The 22,437-nt window shown below is 47.8% G+C and overlaps 1 protein-coding gene across 2 annotated transcripts in view; it reads right to left on the reverse strand.

Annotated features, from left to right (window-relative positions):
• Nucleotides 1-530: 530 nt before the first annotated feature.
• Nucleotides 531-22,437, reverse strand: part of LOC138567737 (low density lipoprotein receptor adapter protein 1-B-like) — a 198,763-nt gene continuing 176,856 nt past the window's right edge. For both annotated transcript variants that reach the window (XM_069646219.1, XM_069646217.1), the window contains exon 3: nucleotides 531-4,752. In XM_069646219.1, the coding sequence (XP_069502320.1) occupies nucleotides 4,544-4,752 (209 nt within the window). In that variant the 3' untranslated portion in view covers nucleotides 531-4,543. The remainder of the gene's footprint in view (nucleotides 4,753-22,437) is intronic.

Raw genomic sequence — 22,437 nt, forward strand, 5'->3', positions numbered from 1 at the left:
TGCACATATATGCGGGTTTTGTCTAAAACCAGAGGAATCAGAAACGCTGAAACATCTGATAACATCGTGTGTAGGTCTCTCAGCACGCAGAGCCTACTATTTGGGTCCTCCATAACAAAAGGCCGGGCATTATGGACCGGTCACTTCTAGTCTAGTAGCCCTCTCAATGAACTCTTCAATAATGAGGACTTCTCCAGTTATTTCAATGCTAGGGAGTCACCAGTTAAGTCACAGGGACAGCAGCACCTCTGGGAGGGGATCATTCTACTAGAATTCTAAGAATCTCTTCCCAGCCTCCCTCTCTGCAGCAGCCCCTCCTCTGGAGAGAGGGACATCACCTCATGAGTCTTCCACAATGAGGGACGCTTGCGTAGGCTACTTGCTAACCAATGCAAAGGGAGTGCACTTGAGATGAGCATGCTTTCTTGCACTGTGCACTGAACTGACCCTAGGCCATTGGGTGAGACCAATTTAAGAAACCCAAATCTGCAGGGAACAAGGTTCACACGTGAACAGAGAGGTCAACTCAATGCAGGTTTCTTCACTGTGATTTATTTGCACATTTACATTAGAAACCAATGGATAACAAGTATGTGTAGACACACAGCAGGGCATCAGGATGGGGTGCATTTAAAAGCGTGAGTTTTTGATCTTTTTGAAGCCCCGCGGGCATTACCCAACCGGTAATGCCCCTGTTCTGAGGATTATATTGCCATTAGTACCCCGGCACGTTATACCGGGGTACTAAGAGCAATTTTTCTCAAGCCGAGAAACAGCACTGCAACCGTTTCTCTACCTGAGAAAAGAAAAAAAATGGCTGCCAGGAATCACAGAGAAGGGACTACATGTAGTCCCTTTTCCCATGTAGTCCCTTTTCCCTTTCCATGGAGGCAAATTTTCAGAAAGAACTCCGGCGACGCTCGGCCCCTTCTCAGGCAGGTCAGGCCCAGGCGAGGGCCAACGAGCTTGCTTGCTACACGCTCATTGACCCTTGCCGGGTGCTTATTGTAGATGTGTTTTTGTATTTGTCATTCCTATGGTGCCTAAATGATGACTTTAAGTCACATCTTTATATTTTTTTTTCATTTTGCTAAGTCATCCCCAGAGAGGAATCTTACATTTTGAATGCACCATGTAATGTCTAGTGATAAATATGGTACAAACACATACACACAAATACACTCAAGCAATGAAATAAAACAGACATTTGCATATTACTCCTGCCCCCACCCAAGTCTCCCTGATAAGAAATGTTGAGTAAAAACAGGCTTTTATGTTGCACTGTCGTCCTGCAACAGTGCCGGGAATTTGCTTTCTGGGTAACAAGTGAGTGGACTCAAGGGACGTGAGAGTGACATGGCATGCGTCCACTGGTTGAAGTGTACAAAAAGAAGGAGTGGAACTATGTTCCCTGCTCGTCTACCCACGCTCTCCACAAACCCCATCACCACGCCCCCCCCACACGCATTCCAAACCCCCAAACACACCTGCTGTTTAAGGGAATGTTGAACGGCAAGTTTCAACTTCTTCCTACACTTTTATTTTAAAATAAAACCATTGTGGAACAGTTTCTTTTTCAAATAAAAGTATGGGAACAGTCAAAGGTAAAAAATAAAAGTAGACGAGCACCGCTCTCAACCGCTCCCGCCCACTTCGATCACTGCAAGCGTCGTCTATATACCTCTGGTTTCAAACATCTCTCGCTTCCATGAAGGAAGGCAGCCACGCCAGGCAATGACCTTAATGTGACACAGAAGTTAAAACCCATCGTGGTAAACGCTAGGGAAAGGATCTAAGACCTTAATATGAAAGGTTATTCTAGGTGACACAAATTGTGTACTGCAAATATGGGGAGTAGGTGGTGTCACAAGAGGAGAGGATCTGGAGAACAGGAATAGGGGTTTTAAGTTGTGGCTAAAAGATTTTGGAATCCAAAGGGGGCCGGAGTTGGACATTAGCGCCCAGCACTATGCCATGGCAAGCATTCACAGGGCCCAAAAACACAGTAGTGACATAGTTCAGCATCATAATAATAAACAAATATATAATATTAGACATAAAAAAAAGACTTCACTGCTCCCCTTCAGCTCTTCTGTACGTGACCTTGCTTGGCCGTAAGGGCCCTGCCACCACGTAATTTTCTGTTGAATGTAAATGGGTGGAATCCTCCCCCAGCCACACATGCACAAATTCTGTTCACCACCCTTAATGTTTGAGAGGGTGGGGATTTGGGGATGGGGGGCGGGGGTGGATTTATTATACTTCACAACTGGTAACAGTCAGTTTCTCCAGCTTACATGGCATCGTGTAGAATCCAGCAACAAAAAATATTTTTTTTAGAGTCTCTGAACGCATCAGTCCTTTAAAGCAAAAAGTGATGGTGGCCCTCCAATGGGTCATGGGTGCTTGGGTTGCCCTTAGTGGGGAACAGGGATGTTGTAGCAAAGTACCATGTGGGAGAAATGGCATACATCCTCAGTACCAACATGATGGCTATGGTGCAGGCTTGCATTCGCGTGCTAAGCAACTTCAAGTAAATAGTTCTGTTCCACAAGCTCTATGTAGTTTATGCCTCTGATGCATGCACCACCCTGCGCTACAATCCTTCGATGCTCAACATGCCTCAGTTTATACAATTCTTTAAAAGCGCAGTTTGCATAGCTGGGTATGCATCCAAGGGCTGTGTCACTCTTCCCAGGGGTAGTAAGCACATACCACCGCTTTTGGGTAGTATATTAAAAAGCTGAAGTCACATCAGGGCACATGCATTGCTCTTTCAACAAGAGTGGTTCTCTTAATTGATGTTTCACCAAGAGTGGCTCCCTTAATTAATGTTTCACCAAGAGTGGCTCTCTTAATTGCCCTTTCAACAAGAGTGGCTCTCTTAATTGATGTTTCACCAAGAGTGGCTCTCTTAATTAATGTTTCACCAAGAGTGGCTCTCTTAATTGCCCTTTCAACAAGAGTGGCTCTCTTAATTGATGTTTCACCAAGAGTGGCTCTCTTAATTGATCTTTCAACAAGAGTGGTTCTCTTAGCTGATGTTTCACCAAGAGTGGCTCTCTTAATTGATCTTTCAACAAGAGTGGTTCTCTTAATTGATGTTTCACCAAGAGTGGCTTCCTTAATTAATGTTTCACCAAGAGTGGCTCTCTTAATTGCCCTTTCAACAAGAGTGGCTCTCTTAATTGATGTTTCACCACGAGTGGCTCTCTTAATTGATCTTTCAACAAGAGTGGTTCTCTTAACTGATGTTTCACCAAGAGTGGCTCTCTTAATTGATGTTTCACCAAGAGTAGCTCTCTTAATTGCTGTTTCAAGAGTGGCTCTCTTAATTTATGTTTCACCAAGAGTGGCTCTCTTAATTGCTGTTTCGACAGGAGTGGCTCTCTTAATTGTTAGCATGGACTTAAAGGGCATTATTTCATGGATCATCGCTATGTTCAATTTAAACACCAAACGTCACCCCAACCCACAATCGCGACATTACAAGCCAGAGCAAAGTATGAAATTAAGGACTCGCCAGAACATTGCATGGTGAAAGTCAAGCCAATGGACTTGGGTTGTAAATGATGGATGGCTTCTCTTGGTGGCGGCAGGTATTAAGGTGTCATTAAGGGGATGTAACCCCTGAAAAGGATTGGATTACATTTGTGTAATGTATATTTGATTTTTTTGTTTTTTATAAAGTCATTCTACACTGTCGATGACACACCAGTGCAGGTATTACCCTTCCATCTGGACACATCTGCATTTCTGGATATCTGTTTAAGGAAACTAGAACACATTATGGAACTGTGGACAATACCTATTAGACAACTGGCAGTGGTTGGGACCAGCTAGGTCGATGCGACTGGGGTTCAATCTCTTAGTAAAACCTGCATCGAGGAATGTCCGCAGTGAAGGACAAAAGGAAGAGGCCCCCACCACTCCGAGGTGAGGACTTTCTCCCAGTGGTAGCACCTTGTTCACAAAGCAGGGAGCGGCCCGATCAAAAGCGCATAGGGCTTATTTTGAAGATCAGAGGTAAACCCATTGAGAAACTGACCAGCTACTCCCAACACAAGATGAACCTTGCCCTTGAACAGGCAAGTTCTTGTTTCGGAGAGTCAGGCCTCCTTCCAAGAACTGGGCATCTACTCCCAAAATTAGATGCATCTTGTTTGTGGGCCTGAGTGGTCAATGTTTCCAAAATGTTGAAGCACGTCGACTCGGAGAAGCATCCAGTCCGCAGAGTGCATTTCAATTTTAGCTGATGGAGAACCCTTCGAGGCGATGAAGGGATTACCCTCAGAGGACAAAAAGCTTTTCTGCCTGATGGACAACTCCCTAACTCATAAAGACCCTTTCAGTGAATATTAAATTACCCAATGGTGTGATGGGTATACAGTTCACTTAAAACAAAGTCACCATGCGCCCACGTGGCCGTTAACATACTAAAACTTGTGAAGTGTCTTTTCAAAGCTTGGGAGTGCCTGTTCCAGCAGGTCAAAGGTTATACAAATACGGCGGTCAACACCTTTGGTTTGGCGGACTACCAAAGCTAGTCTCTGTCTCCAAGGAGGTGCGGCTGTACCAGGACGTCGTCCTCCAGGTCAGACAGGCTGTGCCGCCCGGTGTCCAGGCGGTGGGGCGTGGTGCTGGACGAGACCCGCCGCTTGAATTCATTGTGCATGCGCACCTCGGCTTCTTCGTCGCTGGTCTCCAGCGACTGGCAATGCTCGGGGTCCTCATCCTCTGTCGAGGTGCCGTCTGCAGAAAGACACAAGTAAGAATATATAATTATCCATTCACATAGCATATATTGTATCTAAAAATGTTCTTTAAAAATCTCATCACACAAATTAAAGTACACATTTTTACCTAAGCTGAAAAGAGTACAAATGAAGCCACTTCCACAAGAATTCTAACCTATGGTTTTTGCATTAGCATCAAAATCTATGTTGTGTCCACATTATCCCACTGAGGTTTTACGTCATTTGGTTTCAAAACTGTAATCTGCAGCAAACACATTAATATCTCCACACCAGCGTTCATCCTGCTAGATTTACTAGCAGCTTATGCAAAGATGTCTGCTGCACAGTCAACCTACTGAGCCGTTTCCATAGCCTATGATTGCGAGAGTGGTTCGGTCATTTCGGGCCACATCGCACCAAGGCGCAATTCATCGAGCCCAACGGTCTTCCAACCGTAGCCCTTATTTTGCACAACATAGAGAGTCTGTTGCAGGACTCAACTTCCCGTATCATTTGAGCAACCGCTTAATACCCCTGCTTAAATCTAATACAAAAATGATTATTTTAGGTGATTTTAACCTCTTGTTAGGCAGTGACCAGGATGCCACAGCAGGTTCCCTGGAGTCCACATTGCACACTCTAGGATTTCAACAGCAGTCAGTCAGAACACCCACGCCCTGACACCCTCGGGTCTGGCGCGCGCTACAAATAAACCAACAAACGAAACATAAAAGGGCATACCTTGGATCGGGTAGCTTCTCAGAACGTGACTATATCCAACGTCACAATCCTGCCCTGCCCCTGGTCTGACCATTCTTGTATCTATTGTCAGACCAGCACTGAATGCTTCTCTAAAAAAAACAGAGCGTTATAAAGTCCCAATGCTAATAGGAAATTGTAAGAAACTAACTATACAGAACCTGAAACCATGGCCCACCACACTCTCCGCGGAGATTCTTAAATCAGAAACGTTACAAGCGACGTCCAGCTCGCTTCTTGGATCCCTTGAGGAAATCACTGAAACAATGGCTCCGCTAAAAGAAAAACGTGGCCAGGTGGGACAAAAACGTACCAATTGGTTTAACGCAACCCTCTTAGAGCTTAAAGCAAAAGAAAATGGAATACTTCTACGCCTGGAGGAAAAATCGGGATCCCGTCAGTTTAGAAAAATACAAAAAAGCAGCAAGGCACTATAAAACTGCCATCTTGTCAGCCAAGAAAGAATCCTTCAATGACAGAATCAAAAGCTCAGGCTCAGGCAGCAGGGAACATTTTCAAATAATAAAAGAACAATTACCTCCTAAAGGGCAAAATACTGAACCCTTGCTGAAAGATGGGGGATGGAGCGCGGCTCTCCAGGCAGCCATGATGGGAACGCTAGTGAAAATCAATGAAAGCATTGAGGCCAAGAAACTCATTCTAAACACAGATCGAAAGCCAGAGCATCCTGCGACCGCAGTTAACGCTGGCACTCAGCTGTCCTTTCACTTCTCGCCCATCTCCGAACTGGAACTGACCAGGGTCATCACGCAAACTTAAAGCAACTAGTTTCAAGGGTGATCTCTGCTCCTCTGTCATTATCAAAGACTGTTCCTCCGGGTTAATCCCGGCACTTAGCAAATTTGCTAACCAGTCATTTGCACAATACTATGGGCATAACACAGACAGCCACAAACAGACTGCAGGTCATTCAAAAATGGAGTAGTCTTGGGCATAACACAGACAGCAACAAACAGACTGCAGGTCATTCAAAATGGAGTAGTCATGGGCATAACACAGACAGCAACAAACAGAATGCAGGTTATTAAAAATGGAGTAGTCAGGGTGGTGAAGGGTCTAAAATGGAGGGATCCTGTGTCAGAGGCCAGGCGGAGCTTACATTGGCTCCCTATTAAATCAAAAATCACTTTTAGAGTGTTGCATATCACGCAAAAATGTATTCTAGGCCGTATGCCCGTTTACTGCTGGAGGCTCTAACTGAGAGACAGTGCAGGAGATCGCTCAGATCCAACAACATGAGCCTCTTGAAAATACCACGATGTAAATCTAATAAAGCCCTTATGGGAGCTTTTAACAAAGCGGCTCCTATCGCCTGGATTAACCTCCCACTGGATTTCAGGGACTATAAATCGACTGAAATGTTTTATTAAAAACGAAAAACCCTGCTATTCTGTTAGGCTTTATGGCTTTATGGCTCCCCTTGCGATTCCTGGGCGTCTCTTTTGAGCACAGATTCAATCTTCCACTAATATATTAGTTTGTTCATGTCTGTTACTTTTATGTTGGCGCCCTTAAGCCCACGGGTACCTGGTGCGCGGTAGAAATATTAAAGTAAAGTAACAGCATCCCTCCAATAGACTTCCTTATAGCGTCCTATATACTTCATTAGAGCATCCCTTCTTTCGGCAAAATAAACTGCCACAGAGACTGCATCAGGCTGGAGCTCACCCCGTCACTGGCCACCTTGTTTCAAAGACCTCCCTAGACCCTGTTTTAGAACCTCGGCCTCAGGAACGTAAATGTAGATACGCTGCCGATCGCCGGCTCAGGGGGGATGTGCCACCTTTAGCGAAGATCGCTAGGTGGCCATCGATACCGTGGACCACACAAATACCAGGAAAGGGAGCCTGGTCATAAGAGGCAGTGCTTCAGCTGGAGCCCTTTCTGGAGAACCAATGCCAATGCCTTCTGGGGTACCACAAAGGCATAGCGACTCTATCACTTACACAGTACTACGCAGTGGCCTGACCCGCCACACAAATGTAACCATACACCAATATGAAGATGGTACTCCACTGTCTCGCAAGGTGTCAATTGAACGAAATATTGCTCATCATTGACCCTCCGTTACACATTTCGACAGCTGCATCCTGGTAGATTCTAGTCCTGGGTGTAACCACCCTGTATCAATCCGGTGTTAGCAAGGGTACATCTTTGGGGATTTAATTAATGGTGTGTTATTTTCTCCGCCCATGATATGATATGGCATTTATAACACGCCTATACACAAGTGTTTCAAGGCACGACAAGGCAAGGGGGCGGGGGAGGGGACAAAGGGACGACAGACAATGATCCTACTAGGCCAGGTGTCATGCAGATTGCGCAAGTGCATGGGTTGGGGGAAGGGACAGTGCAGTACATGGGAGTAGATAATAACAAGTAAAGTAACGGCCAGCAAGTGCAAGGGTAAGTGCAGACATCAGGTTTCAAGTGCTGGTATGGGAACTGTAGGGATACAGAAAACAGTCCCCAAGTGTGGAGGTTGCCAGGCAGGCAGTGCAGGTGTGTGTGAGACTGGTGGGGGAGGGACCTGAACCCGCACTCAGAGGGTGTCCAGGTACCAGTACATCATCCTACTCCTTAGCATTACAGCTCCCCATCTCACCCAAGACCCCAGAAAGCACGCTATTTTATTAATCATGGCCTCATAGGTACACAGCCTCCTTTTCTTCCCTGTCTCCCTCCTCTTCTCCTCTAAACTGCCTCCTCTTCTGCTCTACATTTGCTCCTCTTCCTCTCCATTTCCCTCCACTTCTCCTCTAAAATGTCTCTTCTGCGCTACACTCACTGCTCTTCCTCTCCATCTCCCTCCTCATATAAAGTGCTTCCTCTTCTGCTCCACACGTGCTCCTCTTCCTCTCCATCCCTCTCTTCTTCTCCATCCTCTTCCTCTTGATCTCCCTCCTCTTCTGCTCTAAACCGCTTCCTCTTCTGCTCTACACTTGCTCCTCTTCCTCTCCACTTCCTCTTCTTCTCCCTCCTCTTCTCCTCTACACTTGCCCCTCTTCCTCTTGATCTCCCTCCTCTTCTGCTCTACACTGCTACCTCGTGTGCTCTACACATGCTCCTCTTCCTCTCCATCCCTCTCCTCTTCTCCTCCCTCCTCTTCTGCTCTACAAGTGCTCCTCTTCCTCTCCACCTCTCTCCTCTTCTCCACTGAACTGCCTCCTCTTCTGTTCTACACTTGTTCCTTTTCTGCTCCATCTCCCTCACTTCTCTTCTAAACGTCCTCCTCTTCTGCTCTACACTTGCCCCCCCGTCCCACCAGGTCTCATTGTCTCGGGTAAAAACCTTTTTTTTAAATCTGAGACAGTCTGGGGGCCTGAGAGGGTTGCAATGTCTGGAGCAGTAATCACATGGATGTGTCAGTTACAACATATATTCTGCTCCAACAAAACGGGTTTCCGTCCCCCACGCACCAGTGCATATGTATTCCCGCTAATGCTGCCTCCTCTGTCCTAACCTGTCCCGCACCCACATAAACGTGTAGAGCAGGATGCGACATCTTCCCTCGACTTAAAAGGAAGCCTTTGGTTTCTCCAATCGCCCGTGCTGGACGTCTAATCACCTTCCAAGAGTAACCAGGTCTCAAATCTGCGATATCCTCGCTAGGAGCAGAGAGCGTCTCCGGGCTGCACTCATGCCCCAAAACATTGCCGTGCTTCGAGGACACCCGGTCATCTGTGAATCCTAGATAGTATGAGGGCTCTAGCGAATGTGATGCAGCCGTCGGTGGATAGGAATGGCCTGCGTGCATTGATCAATTTCACAATGTATGCTGCTGCTGATGCAATGGCGTTTACTTGTCTGGCCGGGTGGAATGTCATTGAGTTCATCTAGTTTTCTGAAATGCCCTTGAGCGACACATTCCCTTTCCTATCTCTTTGTGCCGTGACCCTGGAGCCGTTTACTTCAGCGACAGCTAATGGACGGGGGTCAAATGCCGACATGGCCTCCGCCCAGATAAGGGGTGTATCAGCCACGTTTACTACCTAATAATAGGCGAATACTCCCAAAAATAAAAATAGGGAGTAAAAATACCCCCAACAATAAATAGGAAACCGGCCCATATGGTGCCATTCCTCCTGCTTGCACGCACACAGCTGCGTGGATATGTGTGCGTCAATAGTACTCGTAGTGCCACAGGAAGAAACTAGCATTATTACTGCCTGGTCACAAGAGATAAAAATGTATCTTTTAATGTGCATGAATAACGAAGTGCAAAGAAATATTCAGCACAAAACATTTCTGTTTTTACAGTTAAAACATTTTTACTCGCTTATCAAATACTCCAATTAGGAATGGAACTTACTTCTTTACTCCCTGAAAAAATCATTGTAATCCCAACTTTAAAACATTGGGAGTAAAATACTCCCAGGTCAAAATCTTATCTGCAGCACTGCATGGTTGCCTTGGGCTCCGCGTTTTCTTTGCGTGACACTATATCGCTACTTTGGAAGCGGGGCTCTTTGGCGACGATCAGAATACTTCTTCATGTCGCTCTTCTGCCCGGGATCTTTCTTCATGAGACTTGCATCGCTTTTGAAATTCTAGAGCCCGGGCAGATTCTCCCGTACATTAAGTCTGACGGGCACCCCTCTGCTGTAGTATGGGGGATGTTTTTTGGTAATCTGAGTCGCTGGCGCTGCTATCCCCTATTAGTGCGACATATTTGGGGGTTCTCTTAACACGTTCCACAGATCCATTTTTCTGAGGCCAACTGGAAGTCTTGTCCGTTGAACGGTGGCCCATTGTTTTAATGGTACAAGGAATTCCTTGGGGTGAAAAATATCGTCTAGCACAGGAATAATAGAAGCTGTCGCCGTCGATGGAATAACTTTTAATTGTGGATATCTGGAAAACATGTTCAAAAGTACCAAGATATAATGGCTTTATGGTATAATATCCCAGGAATAAAAAAAGAAGTGGTTACAATGTAGAGGACAAAATAATGTTTACATTAAAAGTAATGCAAACAGTCAAAATAAAAACATTTTAAATGTAAAATAACGAATGGCAGTGTATGATTGCAGAGGATCTGGGCAGCAACGTTTACCATTTTACTAATAGGAGTAGTGGGTGAGGGACCCAAGAAATCCAGCTTTTTAAATTAAGAGTTTTGGTGGCGTGAAACTGACGCGGGCTGCGGATACTGCAGACGTTGCCTGGCAACAGCGGCCCTTCAAGTGAAAAACACACGGAATTTGAGGTCACTGTTGCAGTCGACACAGGCTGCGGGCCACTTGGGGTCTTAATGCATATGGCATTTTGATTGCCGCCAGGCCGCTCTAGACTAGTATAGGGGATGTGGCGGGGAGATTGGAGAGCACGTATTTATAGGTGAGGGCGAGCGGGGTTGAGTGGGGGAGATGGAAGGCAAGGAGTCAGCAGGGGAATGCGAGAGAATCGTTCTGGGAGGGAAGGAGGACACACCGAGCCTCGTTGGCATTAAGAGGACAGGGAAACGGAAGGAGGAACGGGGTCTGACAAGAGAGGAGATGTCAGAGCCGAGAGAAAGGAACCAGTCCTTAGGGGGACGCCTGCCAGGGGACGTGACAGCGGCCGAAGGTGTACTGGGGGTCCAGAAAATGGCCAAGTTGCGGTCTGCCAGGAAGGAGGATGTGGCAAAATGGTTAAGCTGGTAATCCAGCGTCCCCCACTGACCCGGGTGACGGGATCCTGGGAAGAGGACAGTTCCTTTTAACACCTCATTTCCCCCCTCTGCAAACACTGGAAAGGGTTTGAAGTAGGTTAAAACGCCACACAGCAATCGGACATGAAATGCATCGGATGTGTGGCAGAGGAGGGAATGCAATGGGGTTTATGGAGAAATCAAATATCGATCTAGAAAAACATTAAACATGTATCCATCTGCCTCAATGCTGTGTCAACACTCCTAACATTTCCACCATGGTCATTTGCTGAAAAGTGACCATTCGGTGTGTTATCTTGCTAAAAAATAAAAGTTGTAAAGAAAAGCAAAACCTAACGCATCCACACATAGATAGCCGTGCTTCTGAGAAAGACCACACGATGGCAGTATTGGACAAGAAAAGGAACTAAACGAGAAGCAAGATCTGTACACCCTCTTTTGGCGCCGCGGGCCGATTCGGCGCGCCAATTTTGGCGCAGGAGCCTTTCTGGCGCGGGCGATTTGTCACGAGGGACGTTTGGATAAAAAGCGTAATTCTTTGCAAATGCAGCACGTTGATAGGCACTGTCCCTGTTAACGTGTTGCATTTTCAAAGAATTATCCTCTGCTCCAGGGACGTGTATAGCAATGGGCGGCATGGCTAGCTGCTAAATGCTGCCATTTAGCAGATGGCCGTAAATACAAAAGGCGCAATTCTTTGCACATGCAGCACGTTGATAGGTACTGTCCCTGTTAACGTGTTGCATTTGCAAAGAATGATCCGGTGGATGGATACCCCCATAAAGTGGCAGGGAGGGTAGTGGGTTAAAGGTCACCCAGGCCTGGGACCAATCTGCGGACTCTGGTGGGGTGTTGGAGGAGGGGAGAGCGGGGGTTTATGGAAGGGCACACAAAGATAGTCCCGAAGTGACCCTGGAGACTGATCCTGCCTGTATATTTATTTTTTTGAGGTTTTCATATAGCACGAACAAGACACGAGTGTGTCTGAGTAGGGACATACATAGAATGCAATAAATCATTTAAAGGACGTGTTTAAAGGGTATAGTGATGTTGTATGGATGCTTCTAAGCGCTCCACGTAGGAGAATAATTCAAACGCGTTTTATATTTTCTTACTGTCATTCATGGGACATCAAGGCGCTGTTGCAACAACGTTAATGATTGGCCGCATCAATCAACCAAACTAATACTATAAATCCCGCAAGGAAGGTAGGCTAAGAAAGCCTTAATGAGTTTGAACCTGTGCTAAACAACCGGTTATACACCAATCTCAGCAGCAGGTGTCATAACCCACTGCGCTACCTACTTAGGTCCCATAATAGAATACTGACTTTATAGAAGAAGGTCAGGTGGCGGGAGGATAGCTCAGCGGCAAGGTGCTCACCTTGGAAACAAGAGGACACGAAGTAACACAGGTTCGATTCCAGCGTGCGCGCTTAGAAACCTCCGGGTATTAAGCGAGTTATAAATACGCAACTAAGAGACATATTCCTATAACAGTGCCTCGAAGCCCCCGGGCTGTGGGAGCGCATTAAAAAAAAATGGTAGCAAAACAGAAAAAGCTACAAAAATACTCACAGCCCACCGACGCCCCATGCAGACATTGCGATAATCCCTGATGCAACACTGAGGGCCGCTGAGGCTGTGGCAGAGTCAGCCCGCCTGTCAGCTGAGTTGGACGGAGGCGGCACATTGGCTCAGACACCAAAGAAAAAGTGGCCCACGGTCCAAAATTCCCTGTGCGACCGTTTGAGTGGTACCCAAAGGGGAGGTTCAGTAGCACTGTTGAAATAGACCACGTGAACAGGGAACTACCTCACCAAACAGGCCCATTTTGGCCCAAAAACTGTCCATTGTGTCCCAAAAAAAGGGACCTCACTAGCATGTTATAGTTGCCTTACTGTCTTATGGGCCAGTACGTGCCCGCCTGTCCATTTTCGGCATTCCTCGCGCAAAAACATACCGGTGGTGAAACGTTCCTGTGCCAAAATGTCTGCTGCGCCAAAGCGGTCGCGCCAATACATCCTGCTCCGTAGCAAGAATACTTGATCTCAAAGATACTGGGAATACGTGGACTGAGGTTTTGGCTCGAACGTGTAGCTTCACCGACATGTAGTAGAGTAAACCTTATCGATATAGAAAGTGGTAGATGGCCAATGTGGAGTAATATACATCTGCCTCACGATGTGTCACGATGTGTCACTACTACCCGTGTTTTCACATTTCCACCATGGTTATTTTATGAAAGGTAACCAAATCATTTGGGCGCGTGCCTCCTTTGCAATTGGTTGTTTCTACTGTCAATGTGTCTGAGGTGTGACAGAACAGCAGTTTCTGATCTACTTCTTGCAATGGTGTGAACTCTGTTATGGGGTCTCTATACCGTGCACTGCTGCTATTTGGATCTGAAAGACAGGGGATGGGTTAGGTTAGTGGAGATAGAGGGGACATGAAAGATATCTTTGCTATTGTGTTGATAGGTGTAGACCGGAAGGACCCTGAACTCCACGTGTGGGTCTGTCACTAGGTATTCTGTGCCGAGTGCTTGGCGGCATGCGTGCCCAGAGGGAAGCAGTGCGTGCCCATTGGCGCCAGGACGTAACTGTGGTGTGCAAGATGGTTGTATGGGTGTTGAACTTTGTAGTTTAATGTCTGCTGGGGGGATAATGAATTGCAGTGTATGAATGGCTTGGATGCTCTGCGTATAGTGTGTCTGAGCGTAGAAGCGGATGTCATTGCGTGGGGGTGATTGGAGGGCCCAGTGGACAACATAAAAAGTCTATCCGATGCGTCAGTGGCAACATATAGGTAGTGTTGCCACTCGGGTAAGGTACTAATGAGGAAAAGTATGAGGCATCCTGTTGTGGATTGGTACCTCTGGCAGTGGGCAGCCTTGCAGCGCACAGGTGTTGCTAGGTCTGGAAAAGATCCGGGGCTATGCCTTTAGCTTGTAGCCCCTGAGCTTCTATCGGGGGCTAAAACCAAAAGAGCAGGGCTATAGACCCCCCCTCCCCCAACCACGCCTCTGCAGCGGCTGGCCTGCATGCAGTATTACTGCAGTCGTTTACCCATGACAAAGAGTATTGAGTGCATTTCAGGCTGCGCGTCACATGCAGCAGCCAAAAGCGAATCCTTGCTCGCGAGAGACAAGGCACAGCTGCGTATCGGTCTTAGAAGTGAAATAGCCACAAGGCTGCAGGCCAGGGCTGAAGTGCACTGGCAGAGCTGTGGGTTGGTGCAGGTCAGTATTCAATGTATTAGCCCCGTGATTGCCATTGTCAGCCAATCAGCAAGCTCGGAAGGCGGGCAGTATCCGTCTATAGTACACCCTTGTTCAAGCTGACTGGCGGCCCCTTTCTATGCCCCATCCACCTCTGCCACCCCTCGTTGGTGTCCACCGTCACCTCTCATGGTCCTCTCAGGACCCCCTGACAACTAATACGGAATGTTAACTTGCAGGAGTCCCTCCATGCTCCCCGAAGCCTGGCTGCGCCCCTTATCATTCGCGTTGCCGCCACTGATCCAGAATTGAGACTTTTCCCATTCCGAACGAGATCCCTTTTCAGTTTACACATCAGCCATCTGTATTGCATTTCTTTCTTTTTTGGGAAATAAGTTAGCTCACCTTTGTGCAAATAAAACACGTAGCACACGTTGCTACAGGCAATATTGCGTGCCTTGATGGCATGTGCCAGGGAGTAAAGATTCGCCCACCTTCGTTAAAGGTCCTTGCTTCGGTCTGGCCTGTTTATTCAGGTGGTGGGCTGTACCACTGCCAGTATTACTGCAAATTACCACCTGGAGTGGAACATTGTAATCCTGATAGCCAATCAGGATCCAAGGTTTCCGGGCAATTAACAGTAAAGTCACGGACCTTGGTAGCGGTCAGGATTCAAGTGCTCCGCCGTGTGTCCTGCACTTCTTCCCCCCACCGCTGCACTCTCCTTTTTCGTGTGAGGCGGCCCCCTATCTTGGCTCGTGTTCCTCACCGACTATTGTCACCCAGCTCTTTATCACACTTGCTGGGTGACAAGACTGAAGAGACTTTGAAATGGTGGCCATAGAGTGTCAGTTGCGTGGCAGCCATATTTGAATGTCTGCTTTCTGTTTTTGCTGATTTTACCCTCATTTTTCCCCTTTATTTATTTTGACATTTCTAAAGCGCACTGAACCCAGGGGCATCTGGGGGCTGGTTGACATGAAGGCAGTAGTTGCACGGGTTGCAGACATAGGTAGTAGATTAGTTACAGGTAATGGTTAAGAGGTTATAGTCATAATTGATACGTGCAAGCTATCTAGGGCTACATTTCTGAACAGTGTTGGTGTCACGAGTTGGGGAGGTTCCGTTTAAACTTGGGGGTCTTTTGAGGCCTTTGCGGAAGGACCGGGAGGAGTCATTAGATCTAAGGGCTGGAGGGAGGGCGTTCCAGAGTTCCAGATCACCGGGAAGCTGCCCCCCCTGCTTTCTGGCACCTGTATCCAGGAATATCAAGTAAGAGCGAGTAGGCAGCCCGGGTAGGTCTGGGGGAGTAGGCCTTGGAGATTTTTCTGGACAGGTACGTAGGGGCAGTGTTTGAGATACTTGTGTGGGTCAGTGCTAGCGTTATGAGCATGGTGCGTTCTAGGACTGGGAGCCAGTGGATGTTTCGTCTGGCTGTGGAGATGTGTTCTTTTTTTTAGAGATGTTCAGCACTGCTCTTACAGTGTTCTTCTGAATGAACTGAAGTTGTTTTCTATATTGCAGGCATTGGTGCCTGCAAATAGGGAGTTTCAGTACTCGATCCTACATACCATGAGGGCTCTAGCGAATGGGATGCAGCTGCCAGTGGTTGCAGGCATCGATCAATTTTACAATGTGTGCTGCTGGTGCTACAGCGTTTACTTGTCTGGTTAGTGATAGCGTGGAGTCTAGGTGTACAACGAGGGTCTTTACCTCTTTGGCAACAGTGATGATGTTCCCATCGATGGAAAGGGATTCGTACAAGTCATTGAGTGTGTTTAGCTGATATTGTGTGCCAATAAGTAGTAGTTTGGTTTCCTCATCGTGTAGGCATTGTCCGTGTTGTGCCACCCAGGTCTGGATGGTTTGGTATAGTTTGCCTAGTGCGTTGGAATCAGTGTCGTAGTTGCCAGAGATGGGTAGGAGGATTTGAGTGTCATCTGCGTAGTTAGTGTAGGTGACACCCAGGACATCAAAGAGGGGTTTTGTGAAGATTTTATACAGGGTAGGTGAGACGCATGAGCCTTGAGGCACTCCACAGGTGACTGGGCGGGGGGGGGGGGTGCCAATGTGTGGAAAACACTCTCATTGTGCGGTTAGATAGGAAGGACTGTATCCAGGTCTATCCAGGCTATGGCTTTGGCTGAGAAATGAGCAGCTGAGGAGAGCTGTTGGCAGAGGATTTGGTGATTGACCAAGTCAAAGGCTGCAAAGAGGTTGAGGAGGAGGAGGATGGCTATGTTGCCATTGTCTTTGATTTCGTCCATTTGAATTTTTAAGTCCAGGAGGACAGATTCCTTCCGTGACTGGGGCGGAAGCCTGTTTGGGGGAGGCCAAGGAGATTGTGGGTTTCCAGATAGTTTTGGATTCGCAAGCAGGCTGCTCTATCGAGTATTTTGAGAAGGAAGGGTACGGCTGTGATGGGGCGGTAGTTGGTGGGAATGTTGGCGTCTAAGGTGTGCTTCTTGAGGAGGGGGGAGAACCCAGGCTTCTTTTAGATTCTCTGGGACATTACTAGTTGAGAAGGAGTTGTTGATCAGCACCGTGATGAAAGGGGCAAGCTCTTCAGCGCAAACCTTTATGAAGGTTGCCGGGCAAATGTCTCCTTGGTATTTTGATGGTTTCAGCCCTTTAATAATCTTGGTAGTTTCAGCGATGGTGACTGTGGTGAATTCGAACCTAGGAATGGAGAGAGGGGTGGGGGTCACTGGACTGGGGGCTGGTCTGTTGTTGGGAGTTTGGTTTCTTGCAGCGATTTTAGTTTGGACTAGAGAGATTTTGTCAAGGAGAGCATTTTAGATGATCTCGCACCAGCTGAGGTGTTTGGTGGAGTTGTCAGGTGGAGGAGTAGTTTTTTTCAAGCTCGCGTAGGATAGCGAAGAGCTCTCTTGTGCCGGGACTTGCTTCTTCAATTCTCCTGTTGTATGTGGTGCTTTTAGTTAGCAGAATGTCTTGTTTGTATTTGGAAAGGGCAGTGAAATGCTGTTTGTTCTCGTCTGAAGGTGTTTTTATCCAGGCAGACTCCGCTGCTCTTTATGAGGAGCGTAGGGTTTTTAGACTTGGGGTGTACCACGAATTGAGGCGGGCACTTGGTTTGGGTTTGCGGATGCTCAGAGGGGCTACTATATTGATGGCTTTGAGGAAGGTTTGGTTATATAGCTCGACCATGGCGGTGGGGTCAGTGTTTGTGTGTGGATGAGCAGTTAGCAGTAGCAACAGGGGGAGTAGATTGGCTGGTGATATGTTCCACAAGTTTCTCGAGTAGGAAGCCCGTGCTGGTTGGGATGAGTGTGAGCGGTCTTGGTAATGTTGAAGGTGATGATATTGTGGTCTGACCATGGGCCAGGATTGCTGGTTAGACTGTTGTTGTTACAATTGAGGTCTGCTATCCAATCTAGTGTACAGCCTTTATCATGGGTGAGGCTTGAGATCAGGTGGGAGGAGCCAAAGCATTCAATGGTGTTGGCTAGGGGGTGTGCATGTTGATCAGCTGGTCATTGAGGCCTAAGTTGACATCTCCCATGAAAATGATTTTGTAAGAGGGCTATGTGCTGGTAGAGAGGAGTTGCGCAATGACTTCCACAAAGGTAAGCAGTGACCCTGGGGGTCTGTGAACGCAATGTGCACTTAAAAGAAAAAAAGGTTACAATCTCAGTACCCAAAAGGATGCCAATGGATTTAAATCCCACTGCAGGGCAATACCAGTTATTAAGTATCATTAGAAGCCCTTATAGGACCCTGTCTTTAGGCACCATACCAACGTTGCTTTTTACCTACCTGTACTTGCATACCTGATGTAGCCCCCTGCACCATGAGGTGAGGCTTTACCAGACTGTGCACTCATACCAACGTTGCGTTTTACCTACCTTTACTTGCATCCCTGATGTAGCCCCCTGCACCATGAGGTGAGGCTTTGCCAGACTGTGCACTCATACCAACATTGTGTTTTACCTACCTTTACTTGCATCCCTGATGTAGCCCCCTGCACCATGAGGTGAGGCTTTGCCAGACTGTGCACTCATACCAACATTGCGTTTTACCTACTTGTACTTACATACCTGATGTAGCCTCCTTCACCATGAGGTGAGGCTTTGCCAGACTGTGCACTCATACCAACGTTGCGTTTTACCTACCTTTACTTGCATCCCTGATGTAGCCCCCTGCACCATGAGGTGAGGCTTTGCCAGACTGTGCACCCATACTAACGTTGCTTTTTACCTACCTGTATCTGCATATCTGATGTAGCCCCCTGCACCACGAGGTGAGGCTTTGCCAGACTGTGCACCCATACCAACGTTGCGTTTTACCTACCTTTACTTGCATCCCTGATGTAGCCCCCTGCACCATGAGGTGAGGCTTTGCCAGACTGTGCACTCATACCAACATTGTGTTTTACCTACCTTTACTTGCATCCCTGATGTAGCCCCCTGCACCATGAGGTGAGGCTTTGCCAGACTGTGCACTCATACCAACATTGCGTTTTACCTACCTGTATCTGCATATCTGATGTAGCCCCCTGCACCACGAGGTGAGGCTTTGCCAGACTGTGCACCCATACCAACGTTGCGTTTTACCTACCTTTACTTGCATCCCTGATGTAGCCCCCTGCACCATGAGGTGAGGCTTTGCCAGACTGTGCACCATTACCAACGTTGCGTTTTACCTACCTTTACTTGCATCCCTGATGTAGTGCCCTGCACCATGAGGTGAGGCTTTGCCAGACTGTGCACCCATACCAACGTTGCGTTTTACCTACCTTTACTTGCATCCCTGATGTAGTGCCCTGCACCATGAGGTGAGGCTTTGCCAGACTGTGCACTCATACCAACGTTGCGTTTTACCTACCTTTACTTGCATCCCTGATGTAGCCCCCTGCACCATGAGGTGAGGCTTTGCCAGACTGTGCACTCATACCAACATTGCGTTTTACCTACTTGTACTTACATACCTGATGTAGCCTCCTTCACCATGAGGTGAGGCTTTGCCAGACTGTGCACTCATACCAACGTTGCGTTTTACCTACCTTTACTTGCATCCCTGATGTAGCCCCCTGCACCATGAGGTGAGGCTTTGCCAGACTGTGCACCCATACTAACGTTGCTTTTTACCTACCTGTATCTGCATATCTGATGTAGCCCCCTGCACCACGAGGTGAGGCTTTGCCAGACTGTGCACCCATACCAACGTTGCGTTTTACCTACCTTTACTTGCATCCCTGATGTAGCCCCCTGCACCATGAGGTGAGGCTTTGCCAGACTGTGCAGTCATACCAACGTTGCGTTTTACCTACCTTTACTTGCATCCTTGATGTAGCCCCCTGCACCATGAGGTGAGGCTTTGCCAGACTGTGCACTCATACCAACATTGCGTTTTACCTACCTTTACTTGCATCCCTGATGTAGCCCCCTGCACCATGAGGTGAGGCTTTGCCAGACTGTGCACTCATACCAACATTGCGTTTTACCTACCTTTACTTGCATCCCTGATGTAGCCCCCTGCACCATGAGGTGAGGCTTTGCCAGACTGTGCACTCATACCAACATTGCGTTTTACCTACTTGTACTTACATACCTGATGTAGCCTCCTGCACCATGAGGTGAGGCTTTGCCAGACTGTGCACTCATACCAACGTTGCGTTTTACCTACCTTTACTTGCATCCCTGATGTAGCCCCCTGCACCATGAGGTGAGGCTTTGCCAGACTGTGCACCCAAACCAACGTTGCTTTTTACCTACCTGTATCTGCATATCTGATGTAGCCCCCTGCACCACGAGGTGAGGCTTTGCCAGACTGTGCACCCATACCAACGTTGCGTTTTACCTACCTTTACTTGCATCCCTGATGTAGCCCCCTGCACCATGAGGTGAGGCTTTGCCAGACTGTGCACTCATACCAACGTTGCGTTTTACCTACCTTTACTTGCATCCCTGATGTAGCCCCCTGCACCATGAGGTGAGGCTTTGTCAGACTGTGCACCCATACCAACGTTGCGTTTTACCTACCTTTACTTGCATCCCTGATGTAGTGCCCTGCACCATGAGGTGAGGCTTTGCCAGACTGTGCACTCATACCAACGTTGCGTTTTACCTACCTTTACTTGCATCCCTGATGTAGCCCCCTGCACCATGAGGTGAGGCTTTGCCAGACTGTGCACTCATACCAACGTTGCGTTTTACCTACCTTTACTTGCATCCCTGATGTAGCCCCCTGCACTATGAGGTGAGGCTTTGCCAGACTGTGCACTCATACCAACATTGCGTTTTACCTACTTGTACTTACATACCTGATGTAGCCTCCTGCACCATGAGGTGAGGCTTTGCCAGACTGTGCACTCATACCAACGTTGCATTTTACCTACCTTTACTTGCATCCCTGATGTAGTGCCCTGCACCATGAGGTGAGGCTTTGCCAGACTGTGCACCCATACCAACGTTGCTTTTTACCTACCTGTATCTGCATATCTGATGTAGCCCCCTGCACCACGAGGTGAGGCTTTGCCAGACTGTGCACTCATACCAACGTTGCGTTTTACCTACCTTTACTTGCATCCCTGATGTAGCCCCCTGCACCATGAGGTGAGGCTTTGCCAGACTGTGCACCCATACCAACGTTGCGTTTTACCTACCTTTACTTGCATCCCTGATGTAGCCCCCTGCACCATGAGGTGAGGCTTTGCCAGACTGTGCACTCATACCAACATTGCGTTTTACCTACTTGTACTTACATACCTGATGTAGCCTCCTGCACCATGAGGTGAGGCTTTGCCAGACTGTGCACTCATACCAACGTTGCGTTTTACCTACCTTTACTTGCATCCCTGATGTAGTGCCCTGCACCATGAGGTGAGGCTTTGCCAGACTGTGCACTCATACCAACGTTGCGTTTTACCTACCTTTACTTGCATCCCTGATGTAGCCCCCTGCACCATGAGGTTAGGCTTTGCCAGACTGTGCAGTCATACCAACGTTGCGTTTTACCTACCTTTACTTGCATCCTTGATGTAGCCCCCTGCACCATGAGGTGAGGCTTTGCCAGACTGTGCACCCATACCAATGTTGTTTTTTACCTACCCTGCACCACGAGGTGAGGCTTTGCCAGACTGTGCACCCATACCAACGTTGCTTTTTACCTACCTGTATCTGCATATCTGATGTAGCCCCCTGCACCACGAGGTGAGGCTTTGCCAGACTGTGCACCCATACCAATGTTGTTTTTTACCTACCTGTACTTGCATACATGATTGCCTACATGATGTAGCCCCTGCACCATGAGGTGAGGCTTTGCCAGACTGTGCACTCATACCAACGTTGCGTTTTACCTACCTTTACTTGCATCCCTGATGTAGTGCCCTGCACCATGAGGTGAGGCTTTGCCAGACTGTGCACTCATACCAACGTTGCGTTTTACCTACATTTACTTGCATCCCTGATGTAGCACCCTGCACCATGAGGTGAGGATTTGCCAGACTGTGCACCCATACCAATGTTACTTTTTACCTACCTGTATCTGCATATCTGATGTAGCCCCCTGCACCATGAGGTGAGGCTTTGCCAGACTGTGCACCCATACCAACGTTGCTTTTTACCTAATTGTATCTGCATATCTGATGTAGCCCCCTGCACCACGAGGTGAGGCTTTGCCAGACTGTGCACCCATACCAACGTTGCGTTTTACCTACCTTTACTTGCATCCTTGATGTAGCCGCCTGCACCATGAGGTGAGGCTTTGCCAGACTGTGCACCCATACCAACGTTGCTTTTTACCTACCTGTATCTGCATATCTGATGTAGCCCCCTGCACCACGAGGTGAGGATTTGCCAGACTGTGCACCCATACCAACGTTGCGTTTTACCTACCTTTACTTGCATCCCTGATGTAGTGCCCTGCACCATGAGGTGAGGCTTTGCCAGACTGTGCACTCATACCAACGTTGCGTTTTACCTACATTTACTTGCATCCCTGATGTAGCACCCTGCACCATGAGGTGAGGATTTGCCAGACTGTGCACCCATACCAATGTTACTTTTTACCTACCTGTATCTGCATATC

Source organism: Ambystoma mexicanum, chromosome 1p (genome assembly GCF_040938575.1).
Source record: "Ambystoma mexicanum isolate Mex_15411 chromosome 1p, UKY_AmexF1_1, whole genome shotgun sequence".
Classification (NCBI taxonomy): domain Eukaryota; kingdom Metazoa; phylum Chordata; class Amphibia; order Caudata; family Ambystomatidae; genus Ambystoma; species Ambystoma mexicanum.